The following is a 14,652-nucleotide window of genomic DNA, read 5'->3' on the forward strand; positions in this document are numbered from 1 at the left end:
AAAATTAAAAAAAAAATGGATTGTCATATTTGCTTTTGTTTAGATATAATACATACACTATATAGACTAAGTCTGTAGCTGCCTTGTAAATGTAATATCTGAGCTTCTGCTGTGTTTCTGTACCTTTAGGGAGGTTAGGTCTGTATCCAGGTGAGGTGCATCCCTGCATTGCTGTATAGGTCCAGTGATAGGAAGCTCAGAGACTTTGAAGACAGGAACCAAAAATATGCAACTAAAATGCACGCTTTAACCTATTTCCCTGCCGGGCCAATTCTGACATTTAATTTAGCTAGAAATTTACTTAGAACTCCCAAACATGATATATTTTTTGAGCAGAAGTCCTAGAGAATAAATGATGGGTTTTGCAATTTTTTATGTAACGCATTGTTTACGTAGCGGTTTTTCAAATGCAATATTTTCAAAAAATATACTTTAATGAATTTTAATGCACAAAAACACAATATAATACCCATATTTTCTAAAGTATAAAAGATGATGTTATACCGAGTAAATAGATACCCAACAGGTCACAGTTTAAAGCTGTGTACGCCTGTGGAACAGCGCCAAACTACAGTACCTAAAAATTTCCATAGGCAACACTTTATAAGCCTTTACAGGTTACCAGTTTAGAGTTACACAGGGGGTCTGGCCCTAGAATTATTGCTCTGGCTCTGACATTTGGGGTGATACCTTACATGCGTGGTGTGAACACCATTTACATATACATGCGCAACCTATGTATCCGTTCACCTTTGTGCGTGAGCATGGGAGGCTGAGTGCTTTAAACATTTTTATTATTATTTTAATTTATTTATTTTTGCACTGGCTCTTTAATTTTTTTAAATCAACTTTATTGCTATCACAAGGGATGAACATCCCTTGTGATAGCGCGGGCAGTGACGGGTAATCTTTACTGAGAGATCTGGGGTCTGTTAGACCCCAGATCTCTCCTCTGCCCTTAAAAGCATCACATCAAACCAAGATCGGTTTGATTCAACACTTTCACAAGCCAGTAACAGCCTGTGCACATTAGCCAAAACCAGAAGTGATAAAATCAAGGACTTTCCAGTCCTTGCTTTTCTATATGGACAGCTGGCGGAACTATTGGCTTCAGTCCACGTGGGATGGAAGAGCCCAGGATGGTGGCAGAAGGACCTGTAAAAGCAATCCAGTGGCTAATTAGTTGCTAGGATTGCTTTTACATTAAAGCCCATCACCAGCTGAAAAAAAAATACCAGTATGGGTATGTCACTGAGGCTGAAGTTGGGTAAAGTAACACTTACAGATAATGTCTCTCTCAAAACCTGTAGCTAGAAAGTGAAAGGAGAAGCATCACTGATGAAGTCGGAAGTGACGAAGCGCCTCAGAACGTGACGTCGGACATAAAGTGGAAGTTTCGGAGCAGCCATTTTGGAGAAGGTTTTTACATACCATGCTGTGTTGAAAGATTGTATACATGCTGAAATACTTTTTTTCGTTTGTAAGCGCATTTTTAACTAATAAATGGCTCTATTTCTACTACTACACTATATTGATTTGCTCTGACCCATGTTATGATGCCATTGGAAGTCAAAATTGTTGTGGAATGAGAGGAGCCTATGCCTATCTATGCTGGTGGACTTATATCGTCCGGTAAGGTGCATGGTCTCTATGAGGTGGTGGAGATTGTATTCAAGAACACTGGTGATTTGTGGAGAAGTGAGGGGAGCACAAGAGAGTGTTAATTGTTTTGAAGATATTACACTATATTGTATTTCTTCGGAGGTGTATCTCCTATGCAGAGGACGGAATAGGAGGTTGTACTGTGGAGGAAATTGGAGGAGGAATTTGTTAAGACTATTTTCATGTTTGCAGATGGTAAGAGTAAGGATGACAGACATTTAGAAGTGGACACATGGTGGAGTGGTTTTGCACTATTTGGCACTAGTTTTGTAAGTGTGTTTCTTTTTTAATGTTATTTTTTAATTATTTATTGTGGATAATGCACTATGTGCAGTTATTTTTTCTTTTGAGGGTAACAAGTGGAATAAGAAGGATTTATCACATGTGGAGGAAGAACACTGAATAAGAAGACAAAATGCCATGTTTGGTTTCACAATAGTGGTTATATAGGACATTGAGATGCTGAGAGAGACTTGGACTGTAACATTATCAGCACTGCCAAAGCACAGAAAGAGGAGGAAATTGCTAAATATATTAAGAAAGGAGATAAAACATTTTTTAGGTACATAATGATAACGATAGAAAGAAAAAATATGATGGGATTGCTAAAATGAAATCTGGGCATAACACTTATGTTGAGGGAGACCTGGATGCAGCAAACCACTTAAACAATTACTTTTGTTCAGTCTTCTCAGAAATAAATTATACTAACAATAATAATTTGGGAAATCCTTTTGGTTCTAGTAATTATGGATCATTTTTAGGATTTCCGGAGAGAGTGGTAGCAGAGGAACTGGCTTGGTTAAAGATTAATAAAGCAATGGGCCCTGATGGTAGTCATCCCAGAGTTCTAAGATAACTTTGAAGTATAGTTGTTGGACCATTAACTGATCTTTTTAATCAATCTCTTCTAACAGGAGAGGTTCCCCATGACTGGCGGACAGCTAATATTGTACCTATCCACAAGAAGAGCAGCAAGATAAGAGTTGGTAATTACAGGTCAGTAAGTTTAACATCGGTAGGGTAGTAGTTAAGCTAATAGAATCATTCCTGAAAAGAAGGATCGTTGATGACTTAAAAACACACAACTTGTTGGATCCAAATCTATACTGAGGGCAGATCATGTCAGACTAATCTGACTGGATTGTTTGACTATATTAATAAAAGTTTTGTACCAGGGTGGTGCTGTAGACATGGCATACCTTAATTTCAGCAAGGCATTTGGTACAGTTCCACATAATGATCTAATACAAAAGTTGTGCAAGCTAGGACTTAGCCCTTGGGTGATTCAGTGGAAATGCAGCTGGCTAAAAGGATAGATACCTGAGTGTGGTTGTAAATGGGGTTCACTCCTGTTCTATTTAATCTATATGTAAGTGATATAACTAAAGGTTTGTTGGGTAAGGAATGTTTTTTTGCTGATGACACAAAGGTGTGCACTAGGGTTCATATCCCTGGAGGTATTTGTAATATGGAACATGATTTGGCATTGCTGAAAGATTTGTCAAAAAAGTGGAAACTGCAGTTCAATGTTTCTAAATGTAAAATAATGCACCTAGGGAAAAAGAATCCCTTGAGAGAGTACAACATTGGGGGTACAGTGTTGGCCAGCACTACGGAGGAAAATGACTTGGGGGTACTTATTTGAGATGGTTGTAAAATGAGCAAATAGTGTGACCAGGCAATGGGGAAAGCAAATAGAATTCTAGGATGCATCACTAGAGGGATCACCAGCAGGAGGATGGAGGTCCTGATTCCTCTATATAGCTCTTTAGTTAGACCTCATTTAGAAAACTGTGTCCAGTTCTGGAGGCCCCACATACAAAAAGATATTGATAAGATAGAATGAGTCCAGAGATGGGGAACAAAATGGTGAAAGGTCTGGGAGATAAAACATATCAAGAACGACTTCAAGAACTTAATATGTACAGTCTGGAAAGAAAGGAAAGGGGAGACATGATTGAAACCTTTAAATACATCAAGGGGGTGAATAAGGTTCAGGAGGGAAGGATTTTCAACATGAAAAAAAAATCAAGAACACGGGGACATAACCTTAAACTACCTGGAGGAAAGTCAAAAACTAATCTCAGAAAGTTCTATTTTACTGAAAGAGTAGTTGATACTTGGAATAAACTTCCAGTAGAGGTAGTGAGCCAGTCAACAGTAAATAGCTTCAAACGTGCGAGGGACAAGCATATCTATACTCAGACAAAAATGTTAACAAAAGAAAAAAACAAAAAACAAACACCTACCAACCTGCCCCATACCTACTCTCAAAAATTAAAGTATAAATAGTTTATAGTTAACTTTCAATAAAATAGATTTTAAACAATAGGAATACATGCCATAAATCAAAGACTAATCAACAGAAAGGGAACAATATGGGGATGGGGGAGGCAGAAGAGCATGGTATGGGGGGAAGGGTCAAGAAAGCACAATACTGGGATCAGGAGTACACAGTACAGGTTCCAGGATGCTGCCTGGGACACGGCCATCCTGGGACACGGCCATCCTGAGACAGCTTAGTAAAAAGCATGATTGTCCTGGCAAATCTGAAACAGTTGTAAAGTGTGATAAAATGCAAGAGTATCATGGGGCCCCGTGCATCTGAAGCCCCTGACAGTGCCCAGGGATGCCCATGCATTTAGACAGCCCTGATATACAGTTTTATCTTTTTGCATCACTATGCATTTTCCAATACTAACCTGAACTAAGGTTGTGATATTTCATTAAGGAGTGCAGGTTTGTAGACATGCTTTTATTTTGCTCCTCACAAAAATCTTTCAGGAAATTTTGAACAGTTTCATTAAAAATATTTTGATGCTGTTTTTCATTTTGTTCACAATCACCGTAACATAGAGTATACTTGTTGTCTATCTTAAGGGTGCAGTTAAAATGGTTGTTGGAATATTGAATCTCAATCTCGCTTTGGTGAACCTCTAAAAGAAAAGAGAAAAACGTGAAATGCAGGGCAGATGAAAGCACACACAAAAAGCAGAAGTACTAAATACAGATGCCTTGGACTGGTTAAACTGGAAGTCCAACCACATTTTAGATTAGACTGAGGAATGGGTAAAGATTCTACTGGCTTTCGTTATCTATTTCCCCGTTGAAGGGATCTCCTGTTGCTTTTTGTCCTGGTGACAGGGAAAACCTTTTTCAACTCCTCCAGTGCTACCATCCCATATACAAATAAGGAAAACATATAGGAAAATGAACCTTTATATGTAGTTTTGGGAAAATGTGAACATATATAAAAAAGAAAAAAGAAATCAAAATTTTTACTACTTAACCACAATAATGACTCTTTCACCCCCTTCCTGCCCAGGCCAGTTTTAAGATTTCAGTGCTCTCACACGTTAAATGTTGGTTATTCAGTAATGCAACAATGTACCCATATGAATTTATAATCAGTTTTTTTTACAAAAATAAAGCTTTCTTTTGGTGGCATTTAATCATCACTGGGTTTTTTATTTTTTGCTGAGCAAAAAAAAAAAAAATAGAAAATTTTGCAATGAAATAAAAAACTTTTTTCTTACTTTCTGTTAAATTTGGCAATTCAGTAATTTTTCTTCTTCGCTGATGTGGGCTGATAAGGCTGCACTGATGTGAACTGGTGGGCACTGATATGCAATGAACACTGAGGCTGCACTGATGAGGTAGCACTGATAGGTGGTACGGATAGGCAGAACTGATGGGCAATGATAACTTGCAATGATGGGCATTGATAACTTGCATTGATTGGCATTGATGGGGCTGCACTGATGATCAGTGCCCTGATTATCAATGTATACAATATACTGTCAGACTGGCCAGTTATAGGCTCTCCTTTCCACAGCACACACACAGCGTGTATGGAAAGGACTGTCAATAAATGGCAAGTCTGTTTACATGTGCCCAGCTGTGATTGGATACAGCTCATCATGGAAATCCTCCATAATGGATCACATAGATGACCTCCATGATGGATCACATGGACATCCTCCCAGATCTGTCTTTCGGCTATAGCGCGGTCGGCAAGTGGTAATCAGTTAAAACAAGATAATAAAAATCAATCCTATGAACTCCAGGTATTTAACAGCTTCCATTTTATCAAAGAGCATAAATTAATACCATTTTTTGATAGATCTGCAAGCGTGGGGAGAAGCGGATTAGTACAGTTTGTTACTATTACTTTTTTAATTACCAACAGAACAAGATCAGTTCTGTTTAAACGAGGGGTCGCCCTTCCTACAGAAGAACTACATTACCAAAGAAGGAGAAAGAGGACGTACCCTTTTTTTTTCTTCAAACAAATGTTTTAAATCTGATTTTACCATCTGCACATAGTCTTTGGTTTAAAAATAAACTTGTTGCCAAAATAAACTGAGGTATAAATCTCCCTTAGGGAGTTTCATGGTACTGTTATATATATGTCTATGTTATAGATATACTGTATATCTATGCATAAAAAATTAAATTTTTTGTACAACATTCCATATAATCAAATTTGATATAAAAACAGTAATAAAATTGTCGAATGGCATTCCACCTGCTAGCTCATACCCCAACTAGCCCTATTTTATATATTACTATGTGTTTGGATTAATACCAAAAAATCTTTAAGGGAAGTTCAACCTCAGTTTGTTTTGGCAACTTGATGAAAAATATGGGATGATGGTACATTGACACAGGATGATTAGTTAGGCCCGTATGCTTAGTTTTTATGTTTTTAAGGAAATCAACATTTCATACAAGACAAAGAATTCCCTGAACACTATGGATTACATAGTCTCTACAAAGAAAGCACAGATGAAACTTCCTGCAATTTGGATGGTTTTGTCTAACTGGACTCTTGGGTGGTGCTGTCTAAAAATGAATTTATTTTGTTGTGGGGGTGACTTGGTACCTGTGCGACGGAAGATAACTGGCGAACCTACTTAACAGATAAATCAGCACACATCAGTCCTAGATGTACTGTTTTAGGCCGTAGGGCCGTTTCACATGGGGAGTATTTTGTTCCAATCAGCAGGAGATCCGCTCACAGATCCTCTGCTGTTTGGAGCAGAGTGGGTAGATGACACATCCGTGTCAACTCAGTTTCTGCAGAGCGCACATGGACAGAGCCGGCTCTGCTGTATAGGCAGCTGGAAATAACAGACTCTGCTTTCTATTTACACCCAACTACCCTCCGATCCAATCCACCTAAATGGAAGAGGATGGATCCCCTTCCATTTTTTTGTAGAGGACTCAGTTGGATCTGGAGGTAGGTGGGAGTGGGACACCTAGTCGTCTGTAGGAATGCAGAGGACCTGATCAGATTGCCCATGTGAAAAGGGGCTTTAAGCATGTGGATTCTTTCAGGCATCCACTGTAAATTGAGTAACTTGGGAGAGACAGCTGCAGTATACAGCTGTTCATTACCATGGACAGCTGTAGGTGTGTATAGCTAACACTTGCATAAACTCACACATGGGCGTTATCACACTGAACACCTCAAACACACAAAAGCCACATCCAGGGATTTACAGCCGTGCAAGTGCATGAGTTTATATAAGTATGGAATATACGGTACTGGCCTGCAGCTAGCATGCAGCCATTTAATACTATGGGCAACATCAGCTGGAAATACAGTCTGAAGGCATTTGTGTGCATGAGACCTTATTGCTGTAGAAATAGGAAGACATAGCCCAACCGACACCTCGCCCAGCCAGATTAGTTAGCAGGTAAAAGCAGCCTCAGCTCCATTCATCAAAGCCATGCCACCAACATGTTTCATCCCATCCTGGAGCTTAAGCCCTGAGGGTAGGGCGAAACATGTTGGGGACATAGTTTGGATTAATCAAGCTGTGGTTGCTTTTACCTGCTAATTACTTGGGCCGGGCAAGGTGTGCAGTGGTTGGGCTATATCTTCCTATATCTACAGTGTGCCTTGGGTTTGGACGAACATTTCCCCAGCCTGCACCCTATGGCACTTCGCACTCAAGCATAAAAATGCAGAGCAGTGCCAATGTCATTATAGCTGCATTACTGAGGACCACCCAGGCCAGAGAAAAGCTGAGGAGTTAGAAGACCTTGTGTGTCACTTACAGTACCCAGTCTAACAAAATACAGAAAAGGCCATAAAAAGTAATAAAAAAAAATACTAAGGAGGCATCTAGGGAGGGGTGGGAGGTTGCTGGGGGACATAGTCTAGAATTGAGCTGCAAGCCTTAACTTACTGCCTGAATACTTGTTCCAGGCCAATGACCTAAAGTAGTAAAGGCCTAGGATCAGCATTCAAGCCAGGAAAATTGCATAAATATTCAGCAGTGGAAGCCTACATATTTCTCCCAGGAAATGTCTACTTTAAAGAATATACTGTATTTAACAAGTAAAACAAATACCTAACTATCACGAGAGGAAGGGGGGTTCCACATACACAGTGAATGTAAGTTTCTCCCATGTAAGCAAGTGCCTATGAACAAGATGAGTACTAACTAAAATTAACACATTTGATTGCAATATCAGTTATTTAAATGACCTTACGTGGGATAGGGTATTCTGCAGCTTGTGAAGCCTTAGCAAATAACAGAAAAAAGCAGAAAGCTTTGAGTCCTGGCACAGCACTGTTACCTGTAACAATAATAAAAAAAAGTTAATGTTGAATTTATGCAATCATTAGTAAATGTATACTTAATGTACATCTAATGCATCAAGCAAAAGTGATCATGTGGCTGTACAGCCACCCAGATCCCTTCTACAGGATAGCTCAGAAACATGCTCATGATTGGTACTGCAGCCATGAGCTTGTTTAACCTCATTAAGGGGTATTTATAATGTTGCTCTTAAAAGACCCAATTCCTCCTGAACTGCATTTTTTAAATATTTTTTTTTTGCATTGACACGTGTAGTTTTTAGTTACCCATGTCCTATTTCTTATACCATTAGCAAATTAGTCTTGCAAAATGGCAGAAAAAAATGACAAGATTCAAGATTTGCCCCTGATCAATTTAATAGGGTTTGGTGCTATGTTCAGGGTTTGCGAACATCAAGCTAGGTTTGTCAGATGTCCAGGGAACCAAACTTTGTCTGGTTTTCTCATCACTAGTTGTTGAAATATTTTAAATATTCTGCTCATATTTCTAATTATAAGAACACAAAATGATAAATATCTGATTATTTGTTAATTTAACTATTTATTATTATTATTATTATATTTTTAACAACTGTACTGAACTTTACTCAACATGTATCCCTTGACAGCTAAAAGCACAAATTAAATGACTACAAAAAAAAAAGTTTCTATAAGTGGCATAGAAAAAATTAATATTAATTTGTTCATGACTGGCCAGCCCTGAAAATTCAACTCAAGGGCTTCCTGTTTGTTTAGTGCTAAAAGAAGTCTCAAAAGAACCTCAACCTTTACTGCAGGAAACTTGCAACAGAAGGTGTCAAAGTGCATGCATCTACAACCAGAAAGAAATAATTTAATCAAGATTGGTGTGGCAAGAAAAAAATCCTTTGCTCGCTAAGGCTCCATGCACTCCAGGCTTAAAAAAAATGCCAGTTCCCTTGGCGAAAAAAAACGCTGATATAGAGTGTTTTTGTACATAGTTTAGGCAAGTTTTGTGTTTTTCACAACCAGAATGCTCCAATCAAAAATGCAAACCAGGAGGGTTTTTTTATTTCCTGCCTCTAAACGTTGAGGTTAAAATATACCTCTAATCATCCTAATGTGCATGGACACATAGGATAACACTGAGCTGCTTCTACAGACAAAAAACAAAACTTCTGTAGAAGCAGTGATTTCTGAGCGTGCATGGAGCGTAAGAAGTACATTAGAACCAGACTACAGTTTTTCATTAAAAATACTGTATAAGCGAAGACCAGGCGAAAACACACTTCTACTGCTACTACTACCAAAGACAGCATTTCAGTAGAAGAACCTCATACTAGCTGTGAAGCATGGTGGTGGAAATGTTATGGTTCATGGTTTCTTTGGTGCTTTAGAGCCTGACCAGCTTGTAGTCATTGAGTCATCTATGAATATTACATAATATCAAAGTGTGCTTAATGAGAATGGGAGAATGTCCGAAAGTTTTAGTTCTGCAGGAAATGGATATTTCAACATGATAATGATCCAAAGTACACTAGCAAATCCACCAAGGAATGGCTCAAAAAGTAGAAAAGGTAGGTTATGGTTTAATCACACTGAAATGTTGTGGGATATTTGAAATGGGCATTTATTGCAAGGCAACGTACAGGAATCTTGCACCTGAAGGAATTTTTCATGAAGGAATGGTAAAAAATTGAGTTGATGTCAGAGACTGGTGGAAAGTTATAAAAAGTGCCAAGAAGAAGCCATTTCTGCTAAGGGAGGCAATACCAGCTTCTGATGCCAAGAGTTCACCTAGTTTTTAACAGTAAACTATTACATCTATTGATATTTTTGTTAAGTGAATTGTTCCAATAAATCTCCTTTATCTGTGGTGCAGTCTGAATACGGATATCATGTTTGCATGGTCAAATATGTTGAACAAGTCAACAATTTCCAATCTGATGTACTTCCTTTGTCCCATGACGGTGTGCAGCAAAAACTTCTGTTTTTAATATTAATGTTAGATACAGTTTACAATAAGATTTTCTTTGCTGACCACCTTTATTAAATTATGGGGTATATTTTTTACTGTTGTCTGCAGAAGTCCCTTTTCTTCAATTATTTCCTTACCCGCTTTAATAGTAGTGGAACATGGACATCTCTTAGATTTTTCGTTGACGTTCAGATCTTGGTGGTCCTCATGTGTTGCTTCATTTTTAAACAGACGTGAGTTAGGAAAAATGGTATGGTTTGAGAAGTTCAAATTTAAATCTAAAGAAAAAAAATATTGAAAGATTTTATTTCTGCATCTCCAATTCATTGCTCAATAAATACCTGTATGGATCTGAAGATATTAAAATACTTTGCCTACTAAGCTAGACAATCTTATTTTACCACTTACATAATGCACTACAGTAAGTCAGAAGAAACTCCCCATTTTTGCATCGCAAATATCAGGAGGTTTATCATAGATTGGATGGATTTCACAAGCAGGTCCACTTGCTCCTTTAAAGGGAACCTGTGCCCAGAATATATTCTTTACAAGCAGCAATGGCTAGTTTACATTTGTGGTCAGGGAGCAGTAAAAATAGGCAGTTGAACCTACTGCCCTCCTTTAAAGAATATATAAACCCAACATTTCATATTCCTGATATGTGCCTGCTGTACTATGTACTTGTATGAAAAAGTATCCTGTTCTCTTTGTATTGCTTCCTTTGTGTGAAATCCTTGGGGTTCCTGCCAGTCGCTATGCTTTTCTATTAAAAACTAACCATGCTAGGCATAAGAGCACAGGGTGGTCAGTTCTTTAGCCATGCTGAGAACTCTGCCTGCTTTCCTCTAATGATCAGACTTGCGCTAATATCCACCCCACACAGCCATTCACTGGGAAGACCAGTTTGCAGATGTTTCACCTCCACTAGCTGTCTGAGCTCCTTATACAGCTGATAATAGAGTTTGAGTGATCACTTCTAAAAAAGGGGGAAAGGTATTTATAATTTTATATATATATATATATATATATATATATATATATATATATATTAGAAGCGTGGCCAGTACGGCAGCTGAGACCATTCCTCAACATCGGACTCCTGGGGTCGGTTGAGCACCGTCCATCCCTTCACTTGCAAAAATCCTTGAAATATATGTAGCAGACCAGAGTAGAAATGTTTTCTGTTTTTATTTAAAAAAGTGGAGTTAAACTTACTTCTATAAAATTATTATTCTGCCTATGGGCAAGTTACGGGGGGGGTATTCACAACACAGAGATTGCAAAGCATGCTGGACATGCAATACAGACAAAGTTTATGATTGCTCTTTGTGGATTTTTCCTTTTATTAAGTAATTTTTTTTATAGTTGGCTGATACTAATATATAGATATACTGTACACCTCAGGCATTACATTAGAAATACCTGTATGCACTTTTTATATGTATTCTATTAGTATATGAATTGTTGTATAGCATTTTATGAATATATAGTATGTTTAGAACATATGTTTTGCGTGTTATAGAATTATGTGTTTAGGGGGGAAGAATTAATTTTCTTTTATACAGGCAGTCCCCGAGTTAAGTACATTCGGCTTACGTAATACTCATACTTACGTACACTTCCCTCGGGACCGGAAGTCAAGCTGTCAGCATTCTTGTGCAGCAAGCTGATAAGAGACTAGCTGATAAGAGACATCAGAGAGACATAAGAGACAGAGACATCCATTGCTCGTTACTTGTGGGGCTAGCAGTGTCTGCCCACTATCTCCAAAGTGATTTAAGACTGTCTGTCTGCACCTCCGGGGAGAGGAAAGGAGAGGCTGTCAGGCTGCTCACTGAAGTGATCCTCCGTCTGTGCAGGGGGGAGGGGGCAGCGTGTGCTGTGTAAAGGAGAGCAGAGTTCTCTCATACAGTACATTACAGTACAGTGTATTTTTACCCTGCAATAATGCAATAAAACATTTACATGCACATAAAAGTTAAATATGTTAAGGCAAACATGTGTCCAAGCTGCAGTTCTTATGCAAAACACCAGTTTAGAGCCTCTTGAGGTTTTACTGCTTTCTGTAACCTTATTACAAAAACGTAATCTAATATCCTGTCGTTTGGTTAGTAGTTAGTGCTTATAAAAGTGCCTGATTCAACTTATGAACAAATTCGACTTATGAACAAACCTACAGTCCCTATCTTGTACGTAACCCGGGGACTGCCTGTATATGATTAGGTGGGGTTTCTTTTGGTGCTGTAAAACTTGTTTTATGATATATTGATATCGGTTGAAATATACTCAGTGTGATTAGAGTGGGTTGAGGAATTAAGAACACATATTTATAAAGAAATCCACTACTATTTAACTTTTACCTGGTTTATAATCGTCTAGAATTGTATTAGGATTGCTGCTGATGTTCAGATTCCGGTAGTCTCTATGTATTGCGCCATGGTCAAACTCAAGTGGTCCAGGAAAAAGAGTTATGTTTTCTGCAAGAAAGTTTCAAAAGTATGTATTTATTTTAAATCTAAGATTATATACTGAAATGTACAGTTTTAATAATGACTTACAGCAGGATTAGGCAACCCTAAAGGAGGTAGAGATATACCTGAACAACATGGGAGAAGTAAAAGATCACCGAGCACAGTGTCAGCCAATGTCACCTCCTCACCTCCTCACATCTAATTTAAACCTCTAATTGCAGTGCTACTGTGTGTGTCCCAATTGCGTGCTTTGCACAGCAATCATGGATTTAAATCAAGTGTTGAGGAAGCAACATATCGCCTCCTCACCACCTGTCAAATATACTCTGCTCACTTTGCAGAGGAGCAGTAGTGTCTGCTGCAATTGTGAATGAGCCCTTAGTTGCATCTGGCAGTTGCTCTCTCCCTTTTGCTTTTGGTGGGTGCTACCGCCTGTCAGCTGAGACCCATTCAAGTTAATGGGGCCACTCTGCAAGTGCTTTGCAACTGCATGGTTCTGCAGGGTCCAAGGGTTTAAAGTAGGTGGCAAGAAAACATCACAAAAAAAAGGAAAAAGTGCCTCAAAGTGCATTATGAAAGATGTTTAATTCTCAACAAGGCTACAGCTTCATGGGCTTGCCCTATTGCTATATGGACTTACAACATTGTTACTGACACTAGGGTTGTTGGACTTTTTTTGCGCTGATTTCTTTGTTGTTTTATTTGGTGGGAAAACAACACACCACTGCCTATTTAAACCCTTGTTTGCTGTATTGCACATGGTCGCAGGGTACTTGGAGAGTGGTCTCTTTCACTTGAATGGGTCATGCTTGGCAGGTGCTACACCCACCAACCATGGCAGGGTGTAGGAGCCAGCACTACAGAGGAGACATCAACTCATGTGGCTCTTACTCCCTAGTACAGCTCCAACTTTACAGGTAGTCCCTCTGCATTGCACTCTGATGCTCTAGAAAGGTGGATCAGCAAGCCCTGACCAGGATCTAGCAGTCACCTGGCCAAGATCTACTGGTTTATCATGATCTACTAGTTGCTGACCCCCGACCTACAGGGTTCAGGGTGTGATACTGTTTTCTAAAAGTCACTGCTAATTGGGAGGGAGGGACTGTCTTTAATCTAATCACATGATCAGTCCCAAATTTCCAATAAGAAAAGCTGAAACCCCTTAAGGTATGCTGGACACTTTTGAAGACTTGGCAGAACATCCAGTGTGCATGAGGCCTAAACTCCTTTCCTTCTGGCAGCAGAGTATTGGCAGAAAAAAAAACTTGACGCTTGTAAAATTGCGCAATACCTTTAGGCATATCAAGTACTTGGACGTTAACTCATTATAATTCCTAATAATTTGTATTCTGGCCATTTAAATAAAAACTCCCCACCAGAACAAAACCTGCCTAGTGCATTTAGGCGTGTCAAAATTTTTCATTGCCAAAGCTCTGCTGCTCCTGGACACACTGACTGTGGGCTCCTCTAAATGCCTATGTGTGCATGGACACATGGGCTAACATGCAGGAGCGTGTAGAGAAAGGAAAAAAAAAACCAAACAAACGCCCCTAGGAGCAGCAGAAAAGAGGATGAGTGTGTATGAGGTCCTAAAAGGATCTCACAAAAGATTGCAAGGGATGCCTGTTTAGATATCCTTACCCATACCTCACAACTTTCTGAGATGTGAAAAAGAGACAACTGTTAGTACAACATACAGTATGTAGGCAAATGACATACCAATGCCAGATACCAACTATAACGATTAAGCGTAAATGCGCAAAAATGAATTGTGAAGCCCACAAGTGTTTCTTCTACTATTTCTTTTCCTTTCTACTAACTTTTCGAAAAAAAAATGTTATAGATACTGGATGAAAGGTTTAGTGTAGTATAATAAATTTAGTAATATTAACAAAACTTTTTTTCAACTTTTGATAGAGTGGAGAGGGATCTCAGCACTTTTTAGGGTTTTATTGATGTCTGTGTAC

The 14,652-nt window shown here is 38.7% G+C and overlaps 1 protein-coding gene across 4 annotated transcripts in view; it reads right to left on the reverse strand.

The window, feature by feature from the left end:
* LOC149445088 (uncharacterized) overlaps positions 1-14,652 on the reverse strand; it is an 85,632-nt gene that overhangs the window by 39,127 nt on the left and 31,853 nt on the right. For all 4 annotated transcript variants that reach the window (XM_089654133.1, XM_089654131.1, XM_089654132.1 and 1 more), the window contains exons 8-11: positions 12,575-12,691; positions 10,352-10,492; positions 8,170-8,256; positions 4,368-4,601 (exon numbers count right to left, since the gene is read on the reverse strand). In XM_089654133.1, the coding sequence (XP_089510259.1) occupies positions 4,368-4,601; positions 8,170-8,256; positions 10,352-10,492; positions 12,575-12,691 (579 nt within the window). The remainder of the gene's footprint in view (positions 1-4,367; positions 4,602-8,169; positions 8,257-10,351; positions 10,493-12,574; positions 12,692-14,652) is intronic.

This window comes from Staurois parvus, unplaced genomic scaffold (assembly GCF_062004578.1).
Source record: "Staurois parvus isolate SC_StPar_1 unplaced genomic scaffold, SC_StPar_1.0 ptg000746l, whole genome shotgun sequence".
NCBI classification, from domain to species: domain Eukaryota; kingdom Metazoa; phylum Chordata; class Amphibia; order Anura; family Ranidae; genus Staurois; species Staurois parvus.